Source organism: Rhopalosiphum maidis, chromosome 2, assembly GCF_003676215.2.
Source record: "Rhopalosiphum maidis isolate BTI-1 chromosome 2, ASM367621v3, whole genome shotgun sequence".
In the NCBI taxonomy this organism is placed as follows: Eukaryota; Metazoa; Arthropoda; class Insecta; order Hemiptera; family Aphididae; genus Rhopalosiphum; species Rhopalosiphum maidis.
In genome coordinates, this window is record NC_040878.1 from 45,674,255 (window position 1) to 45,701,370 (window position 27,116).

The 27,116-nt window shown below is 27.1% G+C and overlaps 1 protein-coding gene across 1 annotated transcript in view; it reads right to left on the reverse strand.

Annotated features, from left to right (window-relative positions):
- The window catches only part of LOC113553902, a 37,084-nt gene extending 15,583 nt beyond the window's left edge, over window positions 1-21,501 (reverse strand). Inside the window, exons 1-2 of the mRNA XM_026957468.1 lie at window positions 21,278-21,501; window positions 697-889 (exon numbers count right to left, since the gene is read on the reverse strand). Of these exons, the coding sequence (XP_026813269.1) occupies window positions 697-814 (118 nt within the window). The 5' untranslated portion in view covers window positions 815-889; window positions 21,278-21,501. The remainder of the gene's footprint in view (window positions 1-696; window positions 890-21,277) is intronic.
- Between the last annotated feature and the right edge of the window lie 5,615 nt (window positions 21,502-27,116).

Consider the following 27,116-nt stretch of genomic DNA (forward strand, 5'->3'; position numbering starts at 1 on the left):
GTATACTGAAAATCCGAGACTATATACTCATTGTAACCATAAGAGAAACCACAAAAAACAGCATTTACGATACATTCTTTTTTTCTCACAGCAAAGTCGATTTTGTTTATTTTCCTACAATTTGGAAAATAATAATCCTTCCTGAGAGATAAAATGTTCACAAATTATTAACAATATATAAATAAATTAGTGATTTAATTTTTAAATCTGTTTTTTCAACTTTAAAGTATCACTATTATATTGTTAATTTTTATTATTTAAATTGTTCTTTGTACATTTATATTATGCTTTTCTAAAGAGATTTTTTATGAATTTAAAATTTGTTTCATAATATTAGACTCTTTATTTTACTATGAGATAAATAAACACTTAATAAAAGGTTGATATATGTGTGTGGTCATGTTTTTCTGACGAAATATTTAAAATTATTACGTACATATTATAAACAATTCGCAAAATAATGAATCCTTTAGATAACCGGTAGAACGTGTGTTGGATAAATTACGATAATTATTATTCAACCTCATATTATATAATATTATTATGATTAAATATTATATGGTGCACTGACACGAGTACCACATTGCAGTACATGTGCGTATGAGCAGTATAATACACGATGAAATTTGCATAATGTATACCATGAACCATAGATTAAATGTTTGTATTAAACGTAATGCAATTTTGAATACGAACCAAGGGCTGCAGAATCAATGGATATCATCAGTTGCGCACAAATGAAGTACATCACGACGCCAGTGTGATAAAATGATTTCTGGCGAGTACGTATCTGGAAGCATTTGGTTCCCTCCATTTTTATAAATTATTTTTTGTATTGTATTGCTTCTTTGTTCCGCGTTGTCTTGAATCGTTCTCGCTTACGTTACATCTAAAACAATATAAACACACATGAAACAATCGTTAAATGTTGCATAATCGGTCTAGAAGAAAATAATTTTAGAATGTGTAATACTACATATTTTGTAGGCATATATTTTAAAGTGGGTATACCTATTTGTCAATAATGGAAAATAGTTTCAAAAATTCCCGATGATTTTCGTACGATGTGGTATGTAATCTTAAAATATATAGGTTATATGTATGAATGACAACTATTAATAACTTAACATTTTTATACTGTTTTTATAATATTTTGATACGATTAATAATTATATATGTTGGTACCTATCTATTATTTTTTTTAAATATAACGTACGTTAATCGTAATTTTCAATAAACTATTATTTAGAATGATTCAATATCTACTAAATTCATGGCATGCAATCAGTGTCATACCATAGCCATATTTAGAAATTTAACGCTTAGGGATAACAACAATAATCACCCAATTATAGAAAAAAAAATGTTAATTTAAAAAATCAATTTTTATAATAAAATATAATCTAATATGTCTTAAAAAAACGAGAAATATAATAATTAAATTTTCTTCCGTGTGTTGATTAAGAAAAATCTTCAATTATAATATTATAATTAATGTTGGAGATTAGATCACGGTTAATACTACAAAGGCATTTTCGTTAACGATAATGGGTATTATCGGATAATAAAAAATTTAAAAAAATATAAAAATATAATATTAACTGTAGGAAATAAGTGAATATAATTAAGATGATAAAAACAACGTAAATTTAAAAACAAAATAGCCATATGAGAAAATAGCCACTGTTACCCCTTTTGATTATATACCTATTCTAATTTTCAATCAATATAATATTAAATATTTTCTATAAAAACTACGAATTTCCAGTAAAATAAAATACATTATTGCCTCGGAATTTTCCAATTATATGATATTAAATTTTATATCTCGTAACCAGTATTATATACATATAATGGTAAAATATTAGTTATTAATAATTAATATGCATATAAATAAAAAAAAAAATGTTCCTAATCACATAGGATACACTGTTTTTCTATTAGGTCATCCCCTTCAAAACAGTATTTTATTACTGATAGCTAGTTAATAACGATGACCTAAATAAAAAGTTAATAATTTATGACTTGACTTTATCATTTTAGATAGCCTAAGTATTTTTTTTTCTATTATTTTAATAGTACGGGGTGAGGAGGCTAATCTAATATATTTTTAAAAAGACATTATTTTCGACATGAAGTGGTCATCGAATAAATGGTTATGTTTGACGTCATTATATATTTTATAGTATAATAATATTCTTGCCGTCTATAAGTTGGTAGAGTTAAGCTACACATTGCGTGTTTTCTAAGATACGATATGGTCAATATACTCAATATTATTTCTGGTGAGAATACGTTTGCAATAATAAATCACTATTTCTTGTTTATGACCATAAATGGACATACGGATACGGTTTCTGTGTATATAATATATATATGGTCGGTCTTTTGTTATATTTCCAAAGCACACACACCCGCGTACGATAAAAGATAAATAGTCATCTCTTTTATTTCCTGCGCGCGAACGCGTATCCATTATCACACAAAATGCTTTTACTTTCGATCTTACAAAGAAATATAATTCATTTTCGTATTCTGGACAAAGAGTGATACATCACATGAATACATCCTAGTTGAAAGCTGTTCAAAAATAAAAGTTGAATACTATTGTTTAAATTTATTCAATTATATGTGAGCATTTAAATTAAAATGTTTACATTTTCTTCACGTTTTGAAAATAATAAAAATTTGATTATTTTATCGAATCACTATGATTTTAATTTTAATAGGTAATTCTTATTTTCTTATTATTTTGTACATTACAAAATTTTGTACAAACTTATCCAATATACTTGTTTAAATAATTAAACATTTTTATTTGGAATATTGAAGATTATATTGAGTATAACATATCACTATATATTTATATAGTGACTTATTATAAGTTATTTTAAGGCAGCGTAGTTAACCATTTCAGACTATAATTATATGACAAAACAATTTTAAGTTAAACTTATGATTTTATCAATCATAATTAATAAATGATTTGATTTTAAGCAAGTTATGTACTTTAAGGTTAACATAATTTAATATTATTTGTATTTTTTGTGGATTGTTAATAAAAACAGTTAATTTATAATTGTTTGAAAATAAATCAATCATAAATTTAAAACGCTCGGATTACATAAATACCTGTTATAAAAAAAAGTTTCACCGAGTAATCATTAAGCATTTAAGTTCACTATAAGTACAACTATAAAACTTTCTTGACTCTTTTCGTAATTAATAAATTGAAAAGTTCACATGTAAAACTGAAAGTTGTACTCATTGATCCTGTAATTCTATTATACTTGTAATGAATTAATATTTAAAACTAGTATGAAAATACAAATTTATTTAGATTTTCATTTTAGATTGTTTTTTTCTTTATGTTAAAATTCAATTAAGTAATTATCTGAAAAAAAAAAGTATAAATGTTATTATGTTATTACAGAATATGCTTAAAGCTGTTTCTGATTTTAATACTTTATATCAGACTTATTTAGTAGAAATATCAAATTTTGACTTTTAACTTTATTCTTAATGCCTTATGCTATAACTAAATGAATGTATTTAATTAGATTATAGACTGTAATTATCATTTGAAGAGGAGGTTATACACCTAACCTGGTTTTATTTACCATTAATTTTGATAAGCGATAAAAATAAAATGTAATTAGTGACAGTATTACAGTATAAATTGGATTTAAAAATATGAATATTACTATCTTAATTGCCTGCCGATGTAATAAAAAATACATTAAATATTATATTAAAATATAGATTGTTAAATTTATTGGTGGTATCAATACACTAATTTTGTATACTGAATTCAAAATCATATTATGGCCATAAAAATAATTTTTTTCTTTTTTTGTAGTATATGTATGCAATATATAATATTAGATATAGATATTACACTGTTGGTATTTGTGATGCGAATCGATATAATACATTTATATCAAATGGTATATTTTACATGTTGTATAGAATTATTTTATACAAAACAACACAAGTACCTATTATAATTTATTTTTGCTAAAATTAGATCGTTAATCTTTTATTTTGTTATTATTAAGTGATTAAATATTTTTATTCCTTGTTAATTTGAAGTTATATTACCCATCTAAACATTTACTAAACATAAAATTCCCAGTATTTTATTTTTTTATTGTTGTTAATGCATTTGCATTTGAATGAGTAATGTCAATGTAATTTGCGTAATTTTTAATAATATTTTAATCTACCGTAAATAAATCGTGTATGTAATATTATGGTTTACTACAATAAATATTAATAGTATTTTATGGTTTTATACACACTACGGTAATGTGGTAGTATGGTACAAAGTTATTTTAGGTATAATAAAAACAATATATTATATACATATATATATATATATATATATATATATCGTTTTTTTGTTTACATCACTAGTTGGTGTATACATTAATAAGTTCGTAAATAAAATGTGTATACAATTGGTATTTTAGCTTTTGCTCAGCCACGCGCGAGCCCACATCTCGCAGGTGGGGTTAATATTATGATTTATAATAATACACAACGTACAACCTATACGTAACAACTACACGTCATGGCAGCATTGACGTGCTTTGAAGAATGTGACTTACTTGTAACGCTGTACAGCCGGGATAATATATTATCACGGAGTCAACGTTTTTGAATTTCATTGTTATCCACTGATGTGTTATATTAAAACAATATTTAAAGCTAATGAATATTATTATTTTTTAACGGTCGGATACCTATATATTATATTTTATATGCATATGCGCGCCGCGCTGTACATATAGTTTAATAGTGGTAATACACTGTGTACGATAATAATATTAATATAACCATTCTCACTATATTACATTTTGTGGCGGGGCAACTGTATAGGTATAATACTTTGTCATCATAACTCTATTATTCCGACAGAGAATATAATATTATTATATTATTATGGCAAGCGTTATATGAGTTAGTTAATCACCGAACGTGTTTAGATATTTGTAAATTCTGCAATATATTATAATATGCGCCGCGTGCCCGAATGTGTAACGCGCTTATTCGCGACGATGATTCCATTTTCGCATAATTTATTTTATCTCTTAAATGTGTTTTTTTGCCATTATTACTTTTATTTATTTGTTTATTATTTTATTTTTTTGTTTAGTGTCGTCATTTTAAAACGTGTTTAGACATAACAATAAACAACAACATAACCGAAGAAAGCGAGCATTGTGTTTAAAATATTAACGAGGACATGCATAACGTTTTTAAGCATACATTTCGGTTGTAAACTAACTCTTATATCAAAACCACATATTATGTAGTTTAATTTCCATTGCTGTTAAAATATTGTCTGTAATCTTTACGAGCAAGTGCATTATAAAACTATACAAAACGACTGCACCCTATAGACGAAAATGTGTTAAATTCTGTGTTTCAATCTCGTTTCAGACATTTTCTTTAAATACCGAATGATTTTCCTGACTATAATAATACAAAAAGGAATTGCTTACGATCAATAAGAAAAAATAAGCTCTATAGTTAAATCTATTTTATTTTAGTAAGTATTAGTATATGATAAAATTATTGTATGGTTATGTGGCATATGTTCAAATTTTGTTCTTTGAGTGAGTTATAAAACAATATTTAGAGAAATGTGTTGAAGTTTAATCATTTGTACTTGACTCGTTGAAAGAAAAACTGCGAATAAGCAACTTTGTATAAGTCTAATAAATATATGCTAAATTTCAAACTTTATATAAACACATTTATACAATAATATAGTGGTTGATAATTGCTTGATATCTAAATAATAATATTAACCTACTACGATCTAACTCAATCTCCAGAGCGTTAAATGTTTACTATTACGAACTTATGGTGCTCTAAACACAGTTAACATGCACGTAGTTAGTTTCGTTCAAATTCATTTAAAGTGATTAAACGAACGAACCCGAAGTCATGAACATTTTAATATAATACACTATATGCCTGTTGTAATGTATAATTACGCTCATGATTTATACACAAATTAATTGAAACAGTTCAACTGTTATAATATGTATACGAAGTTAGCTGAATGTTTTCAAACTCTAAAATATGAAATAATATTATAATATAATGTGTGGGATTTTGTTAATAGACAGCAGAGGAAAATTATTCGCGAACTTCGCAGCTCACAAAGTCGCAACCCCACTCATACTTTTAATGATATGTACCTAATTAAAAAAGCATACCATCTTAATGTTTTATTTATGCACATCGAATACGTCGGTATGAATCTAGTACGTGTCTGTCGCGCCGTTTGTATAACATAATGACACATATAATATTACACGCGCCGCGGTAACATGCATAGAAATTCGTGCGTTTAGCACGCACAGCTCATAATAATACTAATAATAATATTTAATAATATTATATATTAGTTTAAAATAATATATAGATACACAATAATACTCGGCGACTGGCGAGTCACTTTATACCATATAATGTCGTGTATGTTACACGCTATATATGTACACGGGATCTATTAAACGAATTTATGTATTTAATAGTGTTATTATATACCTGCCCCCGTTACACCGTATAAACATATTACACAGGCATACTGCTTCCATTGTTTTGTATTAATTTGTTGAACTATATTATATATTATAATACGAATGTCAATGACGGCAGTGTGAGCGCAGTGTGTGTGTGTGTGTGTGTGTGTGTGTGTGTGTGTGTGTGTGTGTGTGTGCGTGCCTGCAGTGTGCACAGGTATAGGTCGATTAAAACCCATACGGTCGGTTGGACTCGAGTGCGTGCCGCCCGGAGAGCGATGTGGAAGCACACCTAATAATAATAATATATAATATTGTGCATGGTGCTGCTGCTGCCGTGAGCACCAGATAATAATCCCAGCGAAAATGCGAATTACTTCGTTACTATGGGGACCGTCAAAATCGATAGGAACATGTTTTACGGCACATTGCGTCCGTATATCATTATTACTACACATAATTTTATATACCTATAGAATATGTATTTTTTATTATAAATCAGCAGATGTAATTGAAAATTATATAATATGGAACGACCGACTAGTGCTGCGAGGTGTATACTGGCGTGACGAAGGTAATATAATACAACGCCGATGGATGATCGCGACGAGACGTGCCGTCGTGTAACTGCATCTGTAGGTGGCATACGCTGCAGGTGAAATATTCGCTATACTCCGAAACAGATGAAAATTAAAAACAATTTTACATCATACTTTTATATATAACTAGACTAAGTTTAAAAAAATTGTCTTGTATAAATTTAAATATTAAATTACTATTTTTATATTTGCGTTTCGGATGAAGGAGGTTTAGGTATTTTTTTTTAATAACGATATCCCATATTGTTTTTAATTTCATTTTCTGAAAAAAAAAAATTTTATGAAAATGCCGGTGTTTAAAATATATACGAATATTAAACTCGTTTTATTAACCTATAAAGATTTTAAGTTTATAAACTAATGGATAACAAAAGATCTTATTGCGGCACGTCTTCGCATCTCTTCGACGATGTTAAATTGTTTTTGCAAAAATACAACTCTACTAAGATATTTTTTTTCTAAAAATAAAAACTACCGAGATAATGGTGGCGTTCTGTGTTTGAAGAATGGCTTTGCACATAGATGTCTATCGAAAAAACTCCATGCAGCTTTTTTCCAACGCTCAGTAATCTCGTATATACGTAAAAGTCTGCCGTTGGTCGCTGTTGCCGATTAGGTACATTAACAGTTTTTTTTTTCAATAATATAATAATAATAAATAAAAACATTATCACAGCTAGTGTCAAACTAACAACTTTTGACAATCGGTATTCGTCTGGCGTATCGCGCGTTCGAAAATATTATTATACTCGTGCTAACACGCGCGTCTCGTGCATATAGCCAGCCACCGTCGTCTGTTGAATAACAATCGAGTTCGTTGAAACTTTGCAGCGACGGATTTCTGTAATATATATTGCCTATCATCATTATTATTATTATTATTTATCATTACTATTATTATGCGACGTGTAACTAGTCGTCGATCCAATTGATTGTATAAAAAGACGTCGGAGCCTAACCGTGAATAAAAATAAATGTCGAGCAATAGTTCTATAATTGGATTCGGAGAAAAGAATCAAGGTTTTTTTTTTAACGATGTATATCAGGAATAAATTAAAACTGAAGTTACATTATTTTAATAATTATGATAGTTAATGTATATATATATGTATATTAGAAGATATACACATCATAGTGATCTCGACAAAAGTTCCACGTACTGGTCGATCTGCCGTGGGCCCATGTAGAATTTTGAGTATACACCACCGAATATTATAATTAACTTTGTCATTTATATTAAGTGCGAACACCGATATTAACCAATGAGTATTGTAGTCATTTTACTGCGGGTAGTCTTCTGCGTCATATAAAACGCATAAAGAATAATAATAATAGCAGAAAACGAGTCCGTGTATAGTATAACGTTATTAAGTGATTTCTGTTTTAATTTACAAATAAAATGTAACAACTATGGAAGTTGGTCCCCCGCGATTTGTTTTCCAATTATCAACACACTTTGGTTTTTAATTAACTTTTTTGAAAAGAAAAATATATACACCCGTTACGATTTACGAACAACGACAAAAGCTATATTATTGTTATGAACGCATTTTTTAAACTGTCAATTATATTTTGAATTAGGAAAAAAACTTAAACGCAAAATATAATTAATCTATTTTTAGCGTGTGACAGAAAACTGATAGATTTATTAACTATGTGGAACAAAATGATATAATAAAGATCATAACTTCTTTAAAATGGCCAAAAATATTTAATTTTGACTATTTTGAGTACAATAAAATCACACAACATACATCCATCTAAACAATTTTTTTATCGTAAGATAATGTATAAATTAAATGTATATAAATTATATTATGCATAAATGAATTATTAATATATTATAAGCATTATATTATTTGTAGAATTATTCAGTCAGTAAAATATTATTTTAATTTTAAATAATATTAATATGAATTTTAAGTAAATTTTTTTAAAACATTTTTGTTAAAATCGAAAGATATGAAATTAGTGAATCATGTAAAGATATTACAACTTATCAAATGCTATTGTACCTACTATTATATTATTATAAAGTAAAACACATTTTGTAACACGGCGACATGTATAGGCAATTTAGGTACATATACAACTAATATTGTCTATTAAGTACAAGATACTAATAAAAATATATTATATAATATTCAATTAAACTTAAACGTATACAATATATTTCACATTCATAACCATTTTCATTCACACCGAGAGTCAAATAAAGTGAAAGGTGGCTAAAAATATTATTAATCTATATAGTTATAGTTGAAATATATCTTTTAATAATACAGGTAAGTAAATTATAATAAACAAATTTATTAATACAAACCTGTAACTGTTGTATCAAATAATTTCTATTATTAATTTAATTTTTTTTTTTAGAATGTAGTTGCTATAGAGTTAAAAAAAAATACAAATATAAAAGAAACTTAATATTCAATTCACTCCAATATCATGCTTGAATTGTTTATAATTTGATCAAAGCTTGTAAATAATATCTATAAATATGTATGAAAGTACGTATTTATATATACATATATAAAAAAAAACATGACAGAATAAATTGAGTGTACCCCATGGTATATTTTATTTGACTTTTATACATATTTTTTATAAATATATGAATGTAAATGTGTGTATGTGTATTTTTTTTTAGAAACGTTGGTATTATGTGTTATATTCCATTTCACAAAAGTTATACTAAGATAAATTTGACTGCTACCATTTTAATGTTGTGATATGTGTGTTTGCAACTAATCAAACGTGGTTATTAAAAAAAAAAAAAAAAACCAAACAGTTTAAGCATATTTGATATATTATCCACAGCTGGTTTTTTTTAATAGGACTATTTGCATGAAAAGTAAACCATTAATCTTTCCCCATGCAAAATATCAATATTTAATTTAATAAAGTAGAATGATGGTGGTATTTAATAGTTGGAAATTACTTTCCTCGCTGAATAAATATAATTTAGTAAATCCTTGGTCATTATGCATAGTATCAATAATACAAAAAACAGTATTATAATTATCACGTGTATTCTTTTCGATTTACTGTTCCATTATCATTTATACTCTAAAGAAAATTAAAAATTACTATTCTACAAATTTTAAATCTAATTATTAAAACTTTTATTATCCCATTAATTAATTTTTAATCGTATATATATATTTTTTTTTTATTTTCTGAGAGAAACAAAATCAGTGTAAAAACTACTATTGCTGATTGATTTATTATTGTCTCAACGATGGCTTAATGAGTGTAAGAACACATAGAATGTTTTTTCTGTATCTGAGGTTTTAGTTAATAATAAAATCCGCTAAGAACTTTGTGTGCCGATAATTCAATTTGTAGTTTAAAATATAATTGTTTTTCATTCCCCTCAAACCATACAATAAATAACTAGCATTGTTAAAGATTCCACATATTATTATGTTGAACGTATAATTTCTATGCAATTTCGAAGTCGTCGTTGTCGTTGTTGTTGTTGTTGCTACTATTTATTCGTTGAGCAGATAACAGATGTACACAGATGTAACAGCAATATACGCAAATGTAATACTTGTGTTAAGTTGTTGTGATGTTTGTTTTAGTTTGAGTACAAATTTCATTATATATCATGTTTTGCATACGAGGTCGATAGATACGATATAGTCAGTTCATTTTTATAACTATATATGTTTATTCTATTTTGAAAAGATAAATTTTATAGTTCTTGCCACTTCTTGAAAAGTTTTGTAAACAAATAAATGAAAATTCTGTCTTATTCCATTACCGTTTTTAAAATCATTATAGAAAAAATAAGTAAACATTTTTTTAAATATTTATATGGTTATTACTTTCCTGTTTTTATTCATTTATATTAACTGTATTTTTATAAACTATATTATTTTTCTTCTTGATTTAAAAAATCTCGAGGTTAAATTTTTAAGTTTATTTAATAATTTATGTTATATTTACACATTTGAATTCCTTGATTTTATAATAATCTTAATTTTAGGACTATTTTAAAATAGCAATAATTTTTAATTATTATTATATAAATTTAATCTGTTTAGTAAATATTAAGTTGTGTGAGAGTTTTTTGTATGTGTCCAAAACATTTTATTAATATGTTACTTTTTGTTCCAACTGTATTTTATTGTTATATAATTCTTCGTGTTGTATTTATTATTATATTTATTTAAATAAAATAAATTTAAATTCAGCAATAAAATCTTTTCTTATTAGTAAATTGTTGTCATAGCATAATAATTACATTGTATCTTTTTTAAATAGTAGTAAAATGAATTATAACTATAACAAAAAACCTAACCTATATTAATAACTTTTAGTATATTTAATTTATAGTTAACTTTATTATTGTCATTTTTTGTATAATAATATTAAAATTAACTAAAAGATACTTACTAATTTCAAATTAGCATCCATATTAACATATTGTAATTTTAGAAAAACCTACAATGAATCAACACACTGCTTCCTTTTTTTTAAACGCTGAAGTACAACTATGTTTTAAATTATATTGCGTTTTATTTTTAAATTGATTAATTTACCATCATGATATTGTATTTTATATTTTGATTTAATTTACCCAAAGTGTATCGAAATTGTATAAGTGAATGGTTTTTGTATAATTGTTTTTATAATGTTTAAAGTAACAATATCAGAGTACTATGTAAATAATAATGTCCCTAGGGATTGCAGATTGTATTTTTTTTCTTTAAATTCAATTGTTACTGTTATTATAGTAAGGGAAGATATTAGTGGTATTTCTTGTCACTGGTAAGACGGGTTGACATATTTCGAAGGGATGCTTCCATTTATGTGGATTGCAGCTTGTGTTTAAGTTTTCATTTGGAAAATGAAAATTACGTCTTGTTGTCTTGTCAGAAAATAAAATAGTTTTAGTATATACAGAGTGTTTCACCAAGGATACTCACTCAGTTCTTTTCTCTAATAGTTTAGTTATTTAAAATGTTTAAATATACTTAAAGACTATATTTTTAAAGACTTGATTAGATTTATTTACTTTAAAAAATTAAATACTTTTTTGGACTATTAATAAAGGAATGTACTGTGGCGTTACAAATTTCAGTTTTTCAATTTAAAATCACCCTTTTAAATTTTGATTAGTTTAAATGGGCATTTTAATAATAAATAAGTATCTTATATAGTTATTAAACATTATATACAAAGGATGCTGTTATTAAATATTCATATAAATATAATTGATTTTTTTTATCTTTTATGTTTACTAAAAAAAATTAGATAAGCTACTCGATAGAACAGGAAGGATATGTATTATTAAATTTTTTATTAATTATTATTTTAATTTTTAAACATATAATTAATTTATTAATATTTTGTATATTCTTAATAATTATATAAATCAGCGGTTTCCAACCTTTTTAGTTTTGCAGACCATCAATTTTATAAAAAAAAATATTTGAGCCCCACTAATGAATAATGACTAATAGCTCACCTATAAACATCTATGTATAATATATATAATATTATTAAAAAAAAACATATAATAAAAATATGTAATAATATTATTTTAAATATAAACGTTAGTAATGTTGATATTATATGGTCTACGAGACAATTCCTCGCTGCTGGTGGCCCACTCACTTGTGGACCGCGGCCCATAATGGGTTGGGAACCGCTGATCTAAATAATAACTAATAAGATCACGACTCAACAAATTATTATTATGAATATATTTACATAAATTTTAATTCTATAAATAACCATATAGTGGGGCTATTATCAAGGACTAGAATTTTCAGATTTATGAAACTACATTATTAAAAAAAAACGGGTAAGTGTGTTAGAGCAGGTGATTCACTCTGTATAAGAAGATCAATTTAAATGTTTATACTTATTATTTATTAGTTTTAACTATTTTGAATATATATATTTTTTAAATTATTTGATTTATTTTCATGAATATTTTTGAGAAAAAAACTACTTTAATTTTTACAATTATAGTTTTTTTTTTAAGTTTTTACTTTTTAAAATAATAATATATACATTAAATTTCATATTTCATAGCAATCAAGGTATTTTTCGAAGTATTTGAGTACATTCAAATTGAGTTTTCAAACTAATTAGAAATAAGTAAATTCAAATTTAAATGAGTAGGATCAGAATAGTAGCACAGACATGCAAAATATTGGTCCACTCCGTTCATAAAAACTTGGCATACTAATAATTAGTAAATAACTTATTCAACATTTGATTTTCTTTATTGAAGTACTCAGAAAAATATTGTACTACGGTACTACGAGTATGAAATTAAAATTGCATATTACCATTAAAAAAATCAAAAAAAAATCTTAACGATAAAAATTGTAAAGATATAATTTTGTTCCGAGTGTAATATGCAGTGATGGAAATAGATAACTAAAAAATTACCTAGATAATATAAGATGATTGTAGCAAATAATTATCAAGATAAAAATAAAGATAATAATGCATTCAAATAAACATATGAATAATTATATATATAAATAAATCAGAATCTTTTTACAAATGTGACGCTGTTTATCGCATCACTACGTTTATATTTATCATTTATAATTATTTAAGCGTACAAGATAATATGGCACTAACCTTCTCCGAGCTTAGTAAAGTAAGACAAATTTCCAGTATCTATATTATCTGCAGTCCATCTGTATAATATATTATATTATGTTATCTTTTTATTTACATTTGCACTTCCCAATTAGCTCTTTGAAATTTACTGTACGTTATATACTTTTCACACAGTTTATAAATGCGTAGTGTGTACCTTATATTATCTGAAGATATAAAATAAGGTACTTATGATAAGTACGTGATTTTTATTATAGCATATAATCGCAAAATAAAATTGGTATCTTAATAATACGAAAAAAAATATGATATACATATAGTATATACGTCATGTACTCATGTGTATATCATATAATTAAGTAGGCAGAAACTCCCCATGTATAATTTATTAGAATGACCACTGAAGCACACCTCCAGATAATTCAACATTTAAGTACATGTGAAAATGTTTACTTATATTTTAATGAAAAAAAATCATGAATAATACCATACTTGGTTTTAGTTTTGAAAATTCTTCATAGTTATCTAAATAATTGTTGGTTTATAAAAATGTATTTTAAATCTCAATGGTTATATTTTAATACGATTATTTTATTCCAAGTGTTCTCATTCCAGAGAAGATATTTTAACTAAACTTTATTTAATGTTAGTTTCTCAGCATTACATTGTATAAAAATATGCAGTTTTTTTAGTAGATGTCTTTTAAATTTTAATGCTTCTTTCGGCAAGTTTTTGTATACAGTTACAAGTGTTAAGAGTAATTTTAAGTCACTAATTTATTTCCTCAATTATATTTCTCATATATTTTATTTTTTAACTTATGTTTACAATTAAATTAATTATTATAATCAAGTTAAATATTTCTATGGAGTAAAATTCTTATAGAAAATTATTTTTAAAATTTGATTCAATCAGTTGGCCATTTATCTTTGATTATATTTAATAAAAATTATATTAAATTAATATTTATAATTTTATAACATTATAATATAACATAACATCTTACACACCTTGTAACCAAGTTACTTACTAATATAACATTTGTATGTAGCTTATCCATTAATTGGTCAATAGAGATGATTGAAAAATAGACTGTAGAAAATTTAAATTCTTTGTTTTGTTTAATGTTTATATTGATATTACAATTAATAACAAATTCTTTGGAAATAGTTAATTTTTAATAAAAAATTCACGAAAAAAAAATAAAAAGTGAGATATTTTAGGGAAATATTCTGTATTATCTAGTGTGCAAACACAGTTTTAGTATAGGTTAACTTGTAATTTATATTGCCGTGTATTTGAATTTATTTACTACCCACAAAGTTTTATTTGAATTTGTTCAAAAGAAACACACACTGTGTTCAGAAATTTTTCTTATGCTGTGTATTGATTCAAATTGTTAATATAATAATATAAATATATTACACATATTTTTAAGTAATAATATTTCTGATATTCAAAGTTTTAAGCAGTCGACACCACACTCTTTTGGATTTCTATTGGCATAACAAGTGTGGACTCATTGTAAAGTTTTTTTTTAATGAACACGGGTTCTACAGCGTATCATTGATATCCATACATGAATATTGTTGTATAAACTTTATTCATATAATGTCCATTGCGTTCGTCAAAACGCAAATAGAAGCATATGTATATATTTATATATATATGGGATTTCCGTCCGAAATATGTTAGCACAAAAGCTCGAGAATAGTGAACATGCGGATGGTGCATAAATCCTGTAGCCCATTATTATGACATGGTCATGCGATAAAAAGGTTCTGGAGATATTATTTATTCAGAAAATAATTGGTTATATTATAATATAACATGTGTGGTATTCTGCGGACAATACGCATTGTTGGCAAAATCGTTGACTCAGGGTCATAGAGCCGTTTTAACGCAATAGGCACTGGGCATACAATACATCCCTTATTCTCTGGGTTCAAATAATTTTGGTTTTCCTCTCATTCTTCTCATCCGATCTCGCGTTCATTTATCATGGAGGTAGATAAGCTTCTCTCCTCTTTTTTTATGCGAATCTATGAATCTGTGTCATGTGTCACGTGTTTACGTTTCATATATTATTTTGTTTATCATCGCTTTCATCTTTCCTATAAAACGATTTGCTATTTTACTACATAATATTTACTGTTATTAGAAGGTTATAACGCGAATTCATTTTTGTTAATAACCTGTGGGAGGTAATCAGTCTAGCGCTCGTGTCTTATTTCTATTTTACAATCACTATTAATTATTTTTTTTCTAATATAGTTTCTATTAATATCGTCCTGATAACGTCATAAAAGTATGTCAATCAATAACATTATAATAAATGAATTACAAATAATAATAATAATAATAATAATAATAATAATAATAAGACATAATTTTATAATAGTTTAAATGTTTTGATATGCCAATATAACCGAACAATCAATTATAATATTATAATATACGTTGTGTATGCAATCAAATATGTACGTACATATTTGAAATATTAGCTTCATCTTGTTATTAACAACGTACATCCACGTCATATAATAATATGTTTTATCAACATGAATGTAATATCACGTGTGAGTATAAGACTTAGTGGTAAATAGGTATATCTTAACACGCGGGTTCGTTATGATTATTTTTCTTATATTATGACGACCAATTATACACTATGACCATTGACTTGATATATTGTTATTATTTTAATAAATAATTCGAATTATCCATGCTTAAACACAATGTAGTTGTACATACTACATGATTGCCATATACCCTAGATTAAAAATAAATAATATTACATCCTTGTCTCGATATTTAATATATAAAGGTAATAAAGAATTTTTTATGGAAAAGGCTTAATAATGTACTTATAGTTATAAGGGACGGTAACGTTAAGTCACTTTAGAGCTATTTCAGAACGCTTTATTATATTATATCCTAATATCCGTTTTACGAAAGTTATAACGTAGGTAAGTCACTATGAGCTTTTGGTAATATGTGGCGTTGGAGGATTTACTATACCCTTCCTTTACAAGTACTGAGCTTAGTCAAGGGATAAAAGAAAATATTACTGTACTCGGATGGTTGCGCATTCACGGAAAAATACGCATCCGCTTTATTTAATATTTACAGTTTTCATTGTTTCGTAATTTGTTAGTTATAAGACGAATATAATAAATGTTTAACTTAACACTTATTAAATGCATTTATTCATAATTAATTACAAAATTTAGGATTATGTAGATTTTATACAAACTTGATGAACTGGGTATAAATAGTAATACACACACTTGAAGACATAATACACACGAGTATATACGAAATAGTCTTAAGAGTAGTTTATTTAACTTTCAATTTTAATTGTATATCTTCCATTTATCTGAGTTAATTTAACACGATTCTGTATTGTAGTGATTTAATATTTCTGTATACGTTCCCACGATATCGATATTAATTTTGTTTATCTATATTATATAAATATCAACTATTAACTTTATATTATGGTGAATAACATTATTTTGTATACTTTAGTGGGTCGTTATCGTGCTTACAATATTGGAACAGAGCCAAATACATATTATAAACCAAGTTGCAGAATGTTGTACTCGTGACAGGTCTGTATTAGTTTTTACGGTCCCGTTAAAAAATTAGTTGCGATGTCGTTGACATGCAACTGGATGTTGCTTCATAAATTTAAAATTTTTACTGGCTGAAAATCACCTCAGGACTGTTATTTATCGTTATACTATCCCGGGAGAATTTTCCCGCGTTAGAATAATTTATGCGGTTCCGTGTAATTTTTCTCCCTCCATTTTAGGAAATGTTACATATTTCACTAAACAGCAGCTGATTCAAAAAAAAGATCAGAAAAACTGAACACTGAACTCTAACCCTTGTGAAAAATGAGATCCGGTCAAACAGATTTAGTGCATATTTGTACAAATATTATACATGTATTTTTTTTAATTTACATTTCGTGTACAACGTCAAATAATACTAATAAATAATGGTTCACATGGAAAAGAGTAATGTATTGTAAAATCATTTTGAAATGATTAGTTCTATAAAAAATATGTTGTTTGTCGAAGAGTAATATTAACAAAAATTAAAACTTTTCCATTATAATTTATTTTGATCATTCATCGTTTTTGCGTAATCAATTAACTTTTCATAAAATTTGTTATAGAACATTATTAAAAACTTTTTTTTCATATAAACAAAAGTTAAGTATAAAAATAACAGAAACAATGAAATTTAGTTGTGATGTTGTTTAAATCAATATTATACATATTATTTTCCACATTTCTTTAATGCGATAAAATTATATTTTTCGTTGGATAATCGTATTTTATATGCTTCGATAAAACAAAATAATAAATGCATATCATTTCAATTTATCATATCTATAATTTAGGCTTAAATCATAATACTCGGTCGTTATTCAATTTTATATACTTTTATTTTTTTTAAATTTAAACAAATAAATAAAGACAAGTATATTAGAATATCAAAAAGTTAAACCATAATGATGTCGCTTACTATATGATTTTTAGTTATCGTTTTGAAGGCTTTATATGATATAAACTGCATAAAAATAATGAAAATGTGATATGCCTGCCTATAAGTTATGATCTGTTTAATAAATAGAAGGCGCATTTAAATATTATTATGAATTATGGAGCAGTATTTTGGTGAGGTCGTTATAGACATGGCATGGTTTTGTTGTTCCGGTATGAGTTTTGCACTTGTCAGCCTAAATGCATTAAATTTATATCACAATTTAAAATTACTCAGATCGATAAACTATTATTTAATACACTAACGGAAGAAATAAAAAAAAAATAAGATTGAAGATAATTCAAATTACAAAAAGTTTATTATCTGAATAATACATAACAAATTTACCATCGTACTTTTTTCGTAATTTCTTAATAAAGTTTTAAGAAATAATATTTGACAATAATCGTATCAAAAATAATAATAAATACATATATTTTTATTAAAATACGAAAAATATATGTAAAATCAAAAATGAATAATTCACTTTTTATTAATAATAATGTTTTATTTATTTATTTTATTTTAATGTTATCAGTGATAATTTTCAATGTTTATTTTTATTTCTTTATTATTGTACTTGGACTGGTGATCAATAATTTAGGTAGTCTTATTTATTAATCTATGTAAATTAAATAAAAATAAAGTGAAATATTCTGTAGTAATAGATAATGAACAAACATTTAAAATGAAAGAGAAACAGCGAGAAAAAAATATGAGAAGCATTAACATGATATATGGTTTGGTAAGAAAAACATAGAGAAACGATAAGTAACAAGGAGTTAAATAACTTTTATGGTGAATAAGAATGAGAAAAAAATTAAGGTTTTCTGTTATATGTAGGTACTATAAAGACAAATATAAAATCTAATACATAAATAATATATTAATATACATATTATATTATATTATATTGTATATATCTACTTCGATTTATTCATTTTTCATACGTGTTTTTAATATTTTAATTTTTTTCTGATTGTCATTAATCAGATTAATATTAAACATATATCCTTGCAAACAAGTACAATACAGTGATAATTTAGTTAAACTCACTTAGCTCTCCGGCCCATCGTAAAAAATACAAACTTTCAGCATAAGCAGAAATAATTTTATAATTTTATAAGCCTCACAAAAAATAAAACATCAAAGATCGTTTTGAATAAAAATAAGTCAATACCGCCAAGTTGTTTCAAACTAAATTAAAAAATTTATTAATTTTCATAATATTAACATTATAAATTATTTGTCATTAAAATGGTAATTGGAAAATAACGGAAATGTGCTATACTGTACTTTGTACCTAATTTTAGCCTCGTTCATTCGGATTAAATGTCTATAACAGTATACAATTTTAGATTTGGTTATTAAGTGGGTATCATAGGTATTTATGTCTAAGAACGATTATTATGTATTTTATAAGTTATTAAAATGTATATGGAGATTTTAATCGCCTCGGTTGGCAATTTAACCAAATTTTGGATATCATATTACATAAACGTTTAGATTATGTACGGGCAGGCTCGTAAACCGTAACGATGATATAAACGTAACATAATGGTGTATGAAAACTACTTTGATATAATATTATCAGCTAACAATTTCCTCGAAAAATTCCATCGGACGTCACTCTTGTTATCGGATATATTTAATTATCGTCACTAAACCGAGTCCGTACAACTATATACAATATAATGGTATACAATAACTAATAATAATAATTATTATTATGTATTATGCGTGTGAGATATCGTATTTTGTGGTATAATAATGTAACTAGCGGAGGCGAATCGGAATGCAATCGAGTAAATAACGGACCGAAACGGAAAAAAAAATTATAACTTTAACCCGAGACCGCAGACACCCGGTGAGCACGTTACACCGACGCGTGGGACGTTATCCGATCGTTTGAATTTTTATAATTTTATACCTATCGCAATGATATTGCAGTGTAAGCGATTTACACGCGAGTACCTACACGACTCGACCGATTGACGACGGCAGTGCGGCTACCCACTGCGGCGGCACTGCCAAATCGTATATATATATATTATACATAATTATGTATGATATATATTGTTGTGATTTCAGTGCACTAGTGCACGCGGAGTTAGCTATCATAATGTTAAATAATGTATTTTTTAATGATTAAACATATAAATAAATCAGTAAATCACTTTAGTCCATTGGCATTAATGGTTACATAGTTTATGTTCGTGTATAATATATAAGTTTCCTTGATGTGACAACAGTAATTATTTACATCCATCCCCTTCGAGAAACAGAGAGAGAGAGCACATGCAGTTGCAGCACTCGGTAATCTACAGTCCGGGCGCCACTGATACCTTATCACCGTAGGCGAGATTTGACCCGGGTACCCGTGTCCTGCGTGAATGACCACGCGAGTGCAGTTGCGATAACGCGACAACGACCGCAACCGTCGCGGCCGATAAAGACGACCGAGAGCGACGAACAAACGGTGCCAACCGATTTAGTACACGAATTATAATTTAAATATCGTGAACCGTATTCCGATAACGCGGTATAAGGGTAGAAGGACATCGCAAGTGACATATCCCGTCGACGACGTTCCATTATATGTTAATACGTGAGCATGATAAATAAGCGAGTTTTCGCGGAGTCGGCGAGAAAACAGATCGTTTACAACTGTGTTTTGATGTGCGTGCACAATAGATCCGCCAAAGCGAAAATGTACACAACTCGCATACCTCGTCCAGTCGTCCCCCGCAAAGGGTCCCAAAACCACTGAGACGTGGGAAATTATTATCGGCGACAACGTTTTGGTGAATCGGCGGTGTAAACGGCACTAATAGTGAACCGTTTGGTTCCTGTGCCTCCGCGAAAACTCGCTTATCAACGTATACGGATAACGATGACGATTGGAAATTACTACGAAATTATTGTGGGGAAAGAAAAAAAAAAAACAACGATACTGTGTAGATCGCGGTGATGGAGTTCGGCTCTTACCTTACGCGGCCGCTGTGCCGTACAATAGCCTGTCGATGACGACTGCTCCGGGGGGCGCTAGTGAATCTCGTGCTGCTGCTGCGCTGCGTGTGTCGAGCGCGACCGCCGGGAACACTCTCCGGTCGGTCGTCCGGCGGGGTACGGAATATATGATAAACGGATCGGAGGCGCCAGCGACGGTGGCGACTACGACGGCGACGACGGCGACAACGACGACGACGACGTCGGTGGCGGCGATGGCGATGGCGACGGCGACGCCGGCCCGATTCCTTCGGCCTCGCAGAGAGAGTTCGATATTACCGGGTGCGGTTGTACCTGCGCAAACGGGCGGACCGGCGGCGGCGCGGGCCATTCGCCGCAACCACCAACGCCGCCGCCGGAGTCTCCCGCTCGACCCTCTCGCCGCCACACAGGGCGATCGGAAAATCGATCGTACCGCCGCCGCCGCCGCCACCACGTGCTAACTGCAGCAGACCGTTTCCCGCAGATTACGAAGAATTCGCCGCCGGGCATGTACGAAACGGCCGAGCGATAATAATTGATCGTTATTACGCTGGCTGATGTTCGTCGCGCATAAAAATCGTAAATCTTGGGGCGTTGGGTCGCGTGGTGCGTCTTCAGAAAAACGTAAACAAATCGTCGTCGGATAGCACTCGCAACATAGCTTACGTGGCTTGCGGTCGCAGATCTAGAAACCTGAAACGAGGGGATGGACCGGGGGGGGAATGTCTGTACACAACTAAAATTATAGATAATACGATTTGATAACAATATATAAACGATTTTACATGTTTTATAAATACATAACAATATACAATATTTCCAAAATGAAGTGGGCTGAACTCCCTTAGCCATCCGCGCCTATATCTGGACGCGATTGCAGCTTGTTGCAGTATATATAGATTCGACGTGATTTTCTACCCTAAGCTCAGCCCCGTCCCCAATACCACCACAATAATTATACAATTACATTTCACGCCAAATATGGCGGCAACAAGTCATACACCATAATGATTGTTTCATTATTATGTGATTATAGCTTAGAATAGTATTATATCAACTAATAACACGATTTGGAGCACCTATATACACGGCATACGCATGTATAATATTATAGTTACGCGATCGTGTATCGCAGCATCAGCCCCAACGCGACCATCCTGTAATATGCATATGTTTCGTCTTTTGCCCGATTCTCGTGTACCCGTCGATCTTAAGATATAATAATATTCCTGAGTGTGTACACGTCATCGTAGCGGGCGACCCGTGACGCGACTATGATCATATTTCAACTGCGTATAGTGTGGCGGCAGAGGAAGAGAAACCAAATACACTGAACAGAGGGAGGAAATAAAAACTATTTCTCTCAGCTATTCTTCCTGGTAAATTGCTTTTCCGGACCGAATCTCTGCCGCCGCGCCGTTTACGTGTTTCACCGCAGACAAGACTTTAAATAAAATGAGATGGAGACAATAACGGAAAACGAGATAAGATTCGGATGGGTATAATATTTATTATGTGTTATTTGTCTGTCTACATACGATTTATTGACAGCTTCTCGCACGCGTTTCGATGAATACGTAATTTAATTGAAACGATTTTATAACAATGTAATAATAAACATAAGACGCATGTATCAAACGATCGCGATAAGAAAAAATGTACCACCTGGGAATATATATATATATATTAGATTCGTGTCGCACGATTAGATTTATGTTTATACGTGTCCCGCGACGGAAATCACGTACAGTAGTTGTAAATTATAAATTATGATACACATATTATACACATAACATTAAAATATTGTGATAATGCCTAAACTTTCGAAGTAAACATCGGTTTGACGAGGTCTATAATAAGTTATATTAATACTAAGTATACTATACGGATGACGCATTACAACTAGAATTATAAATAACATATTTGGTATTGTTCTTCAATTTTAGATTATATTTCATTCGTGTTATTGCAATAAAGTACTTATATATTAACTCATAAGCCTTATTATACTACAAAATGCAAATATCTTATGTTTGCTGAAACTACTTATTTGCTTTCGATAGCTTGTTGACAGCCAAAGTTTTATGGACACTGAATATCAAACTTATAACTAGTAAGAGTAGCCAGTGATTCCAATAATATAATATTCAAACGGATGCTTTTATACTATAAAGTATAAGCCATAAGGTATTATATATAAAAAAGTTATTATGCATTTGAATAATTTATGTTCGTATTAACTGATTTTTTGATACATTTTACCAGAAAGTTCAAATTAAATATTAAAATAAAATAAATAATAAACAAATAAATCATCACTACTGAATGTTGCACTCATTACTAAAAATTAAAAATATGACAAAAGAGAGGTTTTTTTTAGTAACATTTTTTTTTGGTAGGTATTCAAATAGTAATGTACTTCTATTTAATATTGAACCTAATAGATACGTTTAAGTTTACTTATAAATTGGTATTTTTGGTAGTTTTCTTTAAAATGTGAAAAAACTATATGTAGACAAGCATTCGTTTTAATATTGAATTTTTTACTCAAAAACCAAAGGACGTGAAACAATGGCCGTGTATCAACTACATGTATCCTTATTCTTTATGACCTTGCTTCAAATTTAGTTTAATTAGTTTACAAATCGATTAATTTATTTACATTTTTTTATTATTATTAAACTTTGAACATTAATTATTAGTCTCGATAGTTACTATACATTTATTAGTTATAAGTTATTATATATACATAGTTCTATGTATTGTAAATTACCATACAGAATTCTTGATTATTATTCATATTATATACTAAAATTTAATAACCATAGAACTATTTGTTCGATTTTAATTTTAATTCACCAAATCTTTGGAAAAATTGTCTACTTAATAATTTACAATAAATTAGCGGTTCTAATAAAAAAAAAAATCACCACAGCACACTCCTTAAATGGTATAAAATATTTATTGAAGTATTTGAAAATATTGTCTTTAAGTACATTTGAAAATTCTAAAATCAGAATTTGACTAAAAATTTATTGTTAAAGTCTTAAAGAATAAAAGGAGATGTACTTGCTAAATGCTTGTTGAATCGTCCAATATAAAAAACTTATTTAACTAAAACCCAACTTAATTCTATTAAATTTTCATATTCTTTACTTTCAGTTAAAGAATTTACCATTGTTTATAATTGAATATAAAATTAAAAAGTTAAAAGTAATTTTATCTATAGATTCTTTAGAACTTTTTATCGTGTTACTTTGAACATTTACTTTGCATTATTTGTTTATTTAATTCAATTTTTTTTATGTTGATAAGAAATTCCCAGTTATACATACCTTCTAAAAGTTCTCTATAGGGATTCGTGACCTATTAAAGATTAAAAATAATATAAAAGCCGTTGTTTATGATGTATTAAAATTTTTTATCACATTTATTATACTATAAAAGTTTAAAACGTAAAGTTGATAATAGTTTTTACGCATTTTATTAGCTGAGTAATAATATTTTTTTTAGAATTTAATATATATTTTTCCATTTCTAAATTATTTTAATACCCATATTATTAATATAATTTCATATTTTAAGAATCAATTTATAATAGTTTAACTTATTTAAATATTTAAGATTTTAAATTATTGGCATAAAGGGTTTTTACTTAACTTATTCAAAAATCAAAGAAATTTAAATTTAATTAGTCTTTAGTATAATTAATATATTTAAGATTGTTATTAAGACAGAATTAATTAACTATATTTTTATTGAGGTCATGTATTTTAGTAAAGTAAGGGAAATGAGTGTAGTTAAAATAATTTTATAAGTTCATGCTTTTAAACATAGATACACGGGAAAAAATTAAAGTAAACTTTTAAATATACAGAAAATAAACAGTTTACTTGAAATAATTGTAATAATTGTACTCCAAGTATAGAAAACAGCCATTATAAACACAGGTTGTAAATTCAATGTCTATTTTTATTTAGTAATTCTATGAGAAAAGTATAAGTATTTTATTTTATATTATTCTGTTTTTGTGTTTTAAATATTAACTATTTATTGTTACCTTGAAATTGATGGCATTTCGCATATTTCTCTTATGAGACATTCTTTTTTTTGTTCTCTATGCCTAGTATAATACATAAAAATATATATTAAGGAATTGAAGATTAGTTGGTTAAAAACTATAAATATCGATAACATATTTTTCTGTTTTCGATTTATATTAAATTTAATTGTAAATTGAGATCATATTAATACAACTAAAAAATACTGAATCCACTAAATAAAATATTTATGAATTTATGACTAATAATTTTTAATTTATACGATAAACGTATATATTAAATCAACATTCCACATTATTGACATAATATATTATATTATAATATAAATTTTACGTATTATCTAAACAATACGTATCTCATATCGCCCGATCAATAATAAATACTAATCTTGTGTATAATTAGAATACGTTTAAATTAATTATTAAAGTTCTATAACATTAGTTTATATTTCACCTATATAATATTAAATAATATATAATATATTGTATATAAACTGTATAACGTTTAAAATAAACTAATTAGAATTTTAACATTTCCCTGTGTAAAATAGGTAGTAACTAGTAAGTTGTATTAATAAAAACATTTATTATTATCTATCATCAACACTACTTTGTTATTTAAATTCAATGTTACACGTCATAGATATACGTAATAACTTTATAAAAACTCATAATGAAACAATTTATGACGAAATGCGAATACAACATGTAGCAAAATAGTATAATATTATAATATTTTGTTAAAATGTAAGCGACTTTATAACAGTTAATTCGGGTATTACGCGTCACTTGCGGACTATGTTATGTGGGTTTTTGAATTTATGATTTTTAAGGGTTTTATACAGTTTGGGGGTTAATTTGGGAGCAAAGCCTTGAATGAAACAAAACAAATTAATTAAAAACAGGCATGTGCAACGCTGTTGATATTAATCATAAATTTAAAGTGGGCATCAACTATTATATATTATGATAAGCCAGAATAAATGAGATAGATTATGTTAAAGTATATTTTATAAATTAATAATTTTTATGGTTTCAATTGTCACTAATGTCACGTTCAAAAACAAATAAAATTCTTATTTAAGAACTGTGTACTTAAGTTTATAGTTTTTACTGCATTTTTATATTGTAAGTTTATAACAATAGATATTCTGATATTGCATAACATTAAACCAATGATGAACTTCTTATTGTCCTATAAAATAATTCATAATCGATTTTATTTTTTTAACAACAAAATATAATCATAATAATGCCTTTATTCTATATCAAAATATAAACATAAATACATATAATATAATAATTCATTGCAAAATCTAACCAAAAATCAAAGCTTTTATGCCAATGGGTTGAATTCTAGTACCTATCTAGCAATAATAATTATAATAGCAATAACCAAATAAAGGTGTTAATTTAGGTTCCTTACCACATCAAAATTAAATTAATAATGACATAAATATATGTGAATACTAATATAATTTATAATTTTAATACATAAATGTTTTAAACTATAGTTACTATAAATATTTTTTATATCCCTTTGAAATTATGAAGAAATCAATTTTGATTTTATAATTATATAACAAAGAAAAGCCATTATAAATTGGACTTTTGGAACCAAAAACGATAGAACAAAAAAGAATATTGATATTAAAATTGTTCTTTAACCTAGTAGGTACTATAGTTATGTTGTATAACTTGTATACAATAATCTTTAATATTAACTTTATACATGTTAACTAAATAAAACGTATAAATAGATCACGATAATTATAA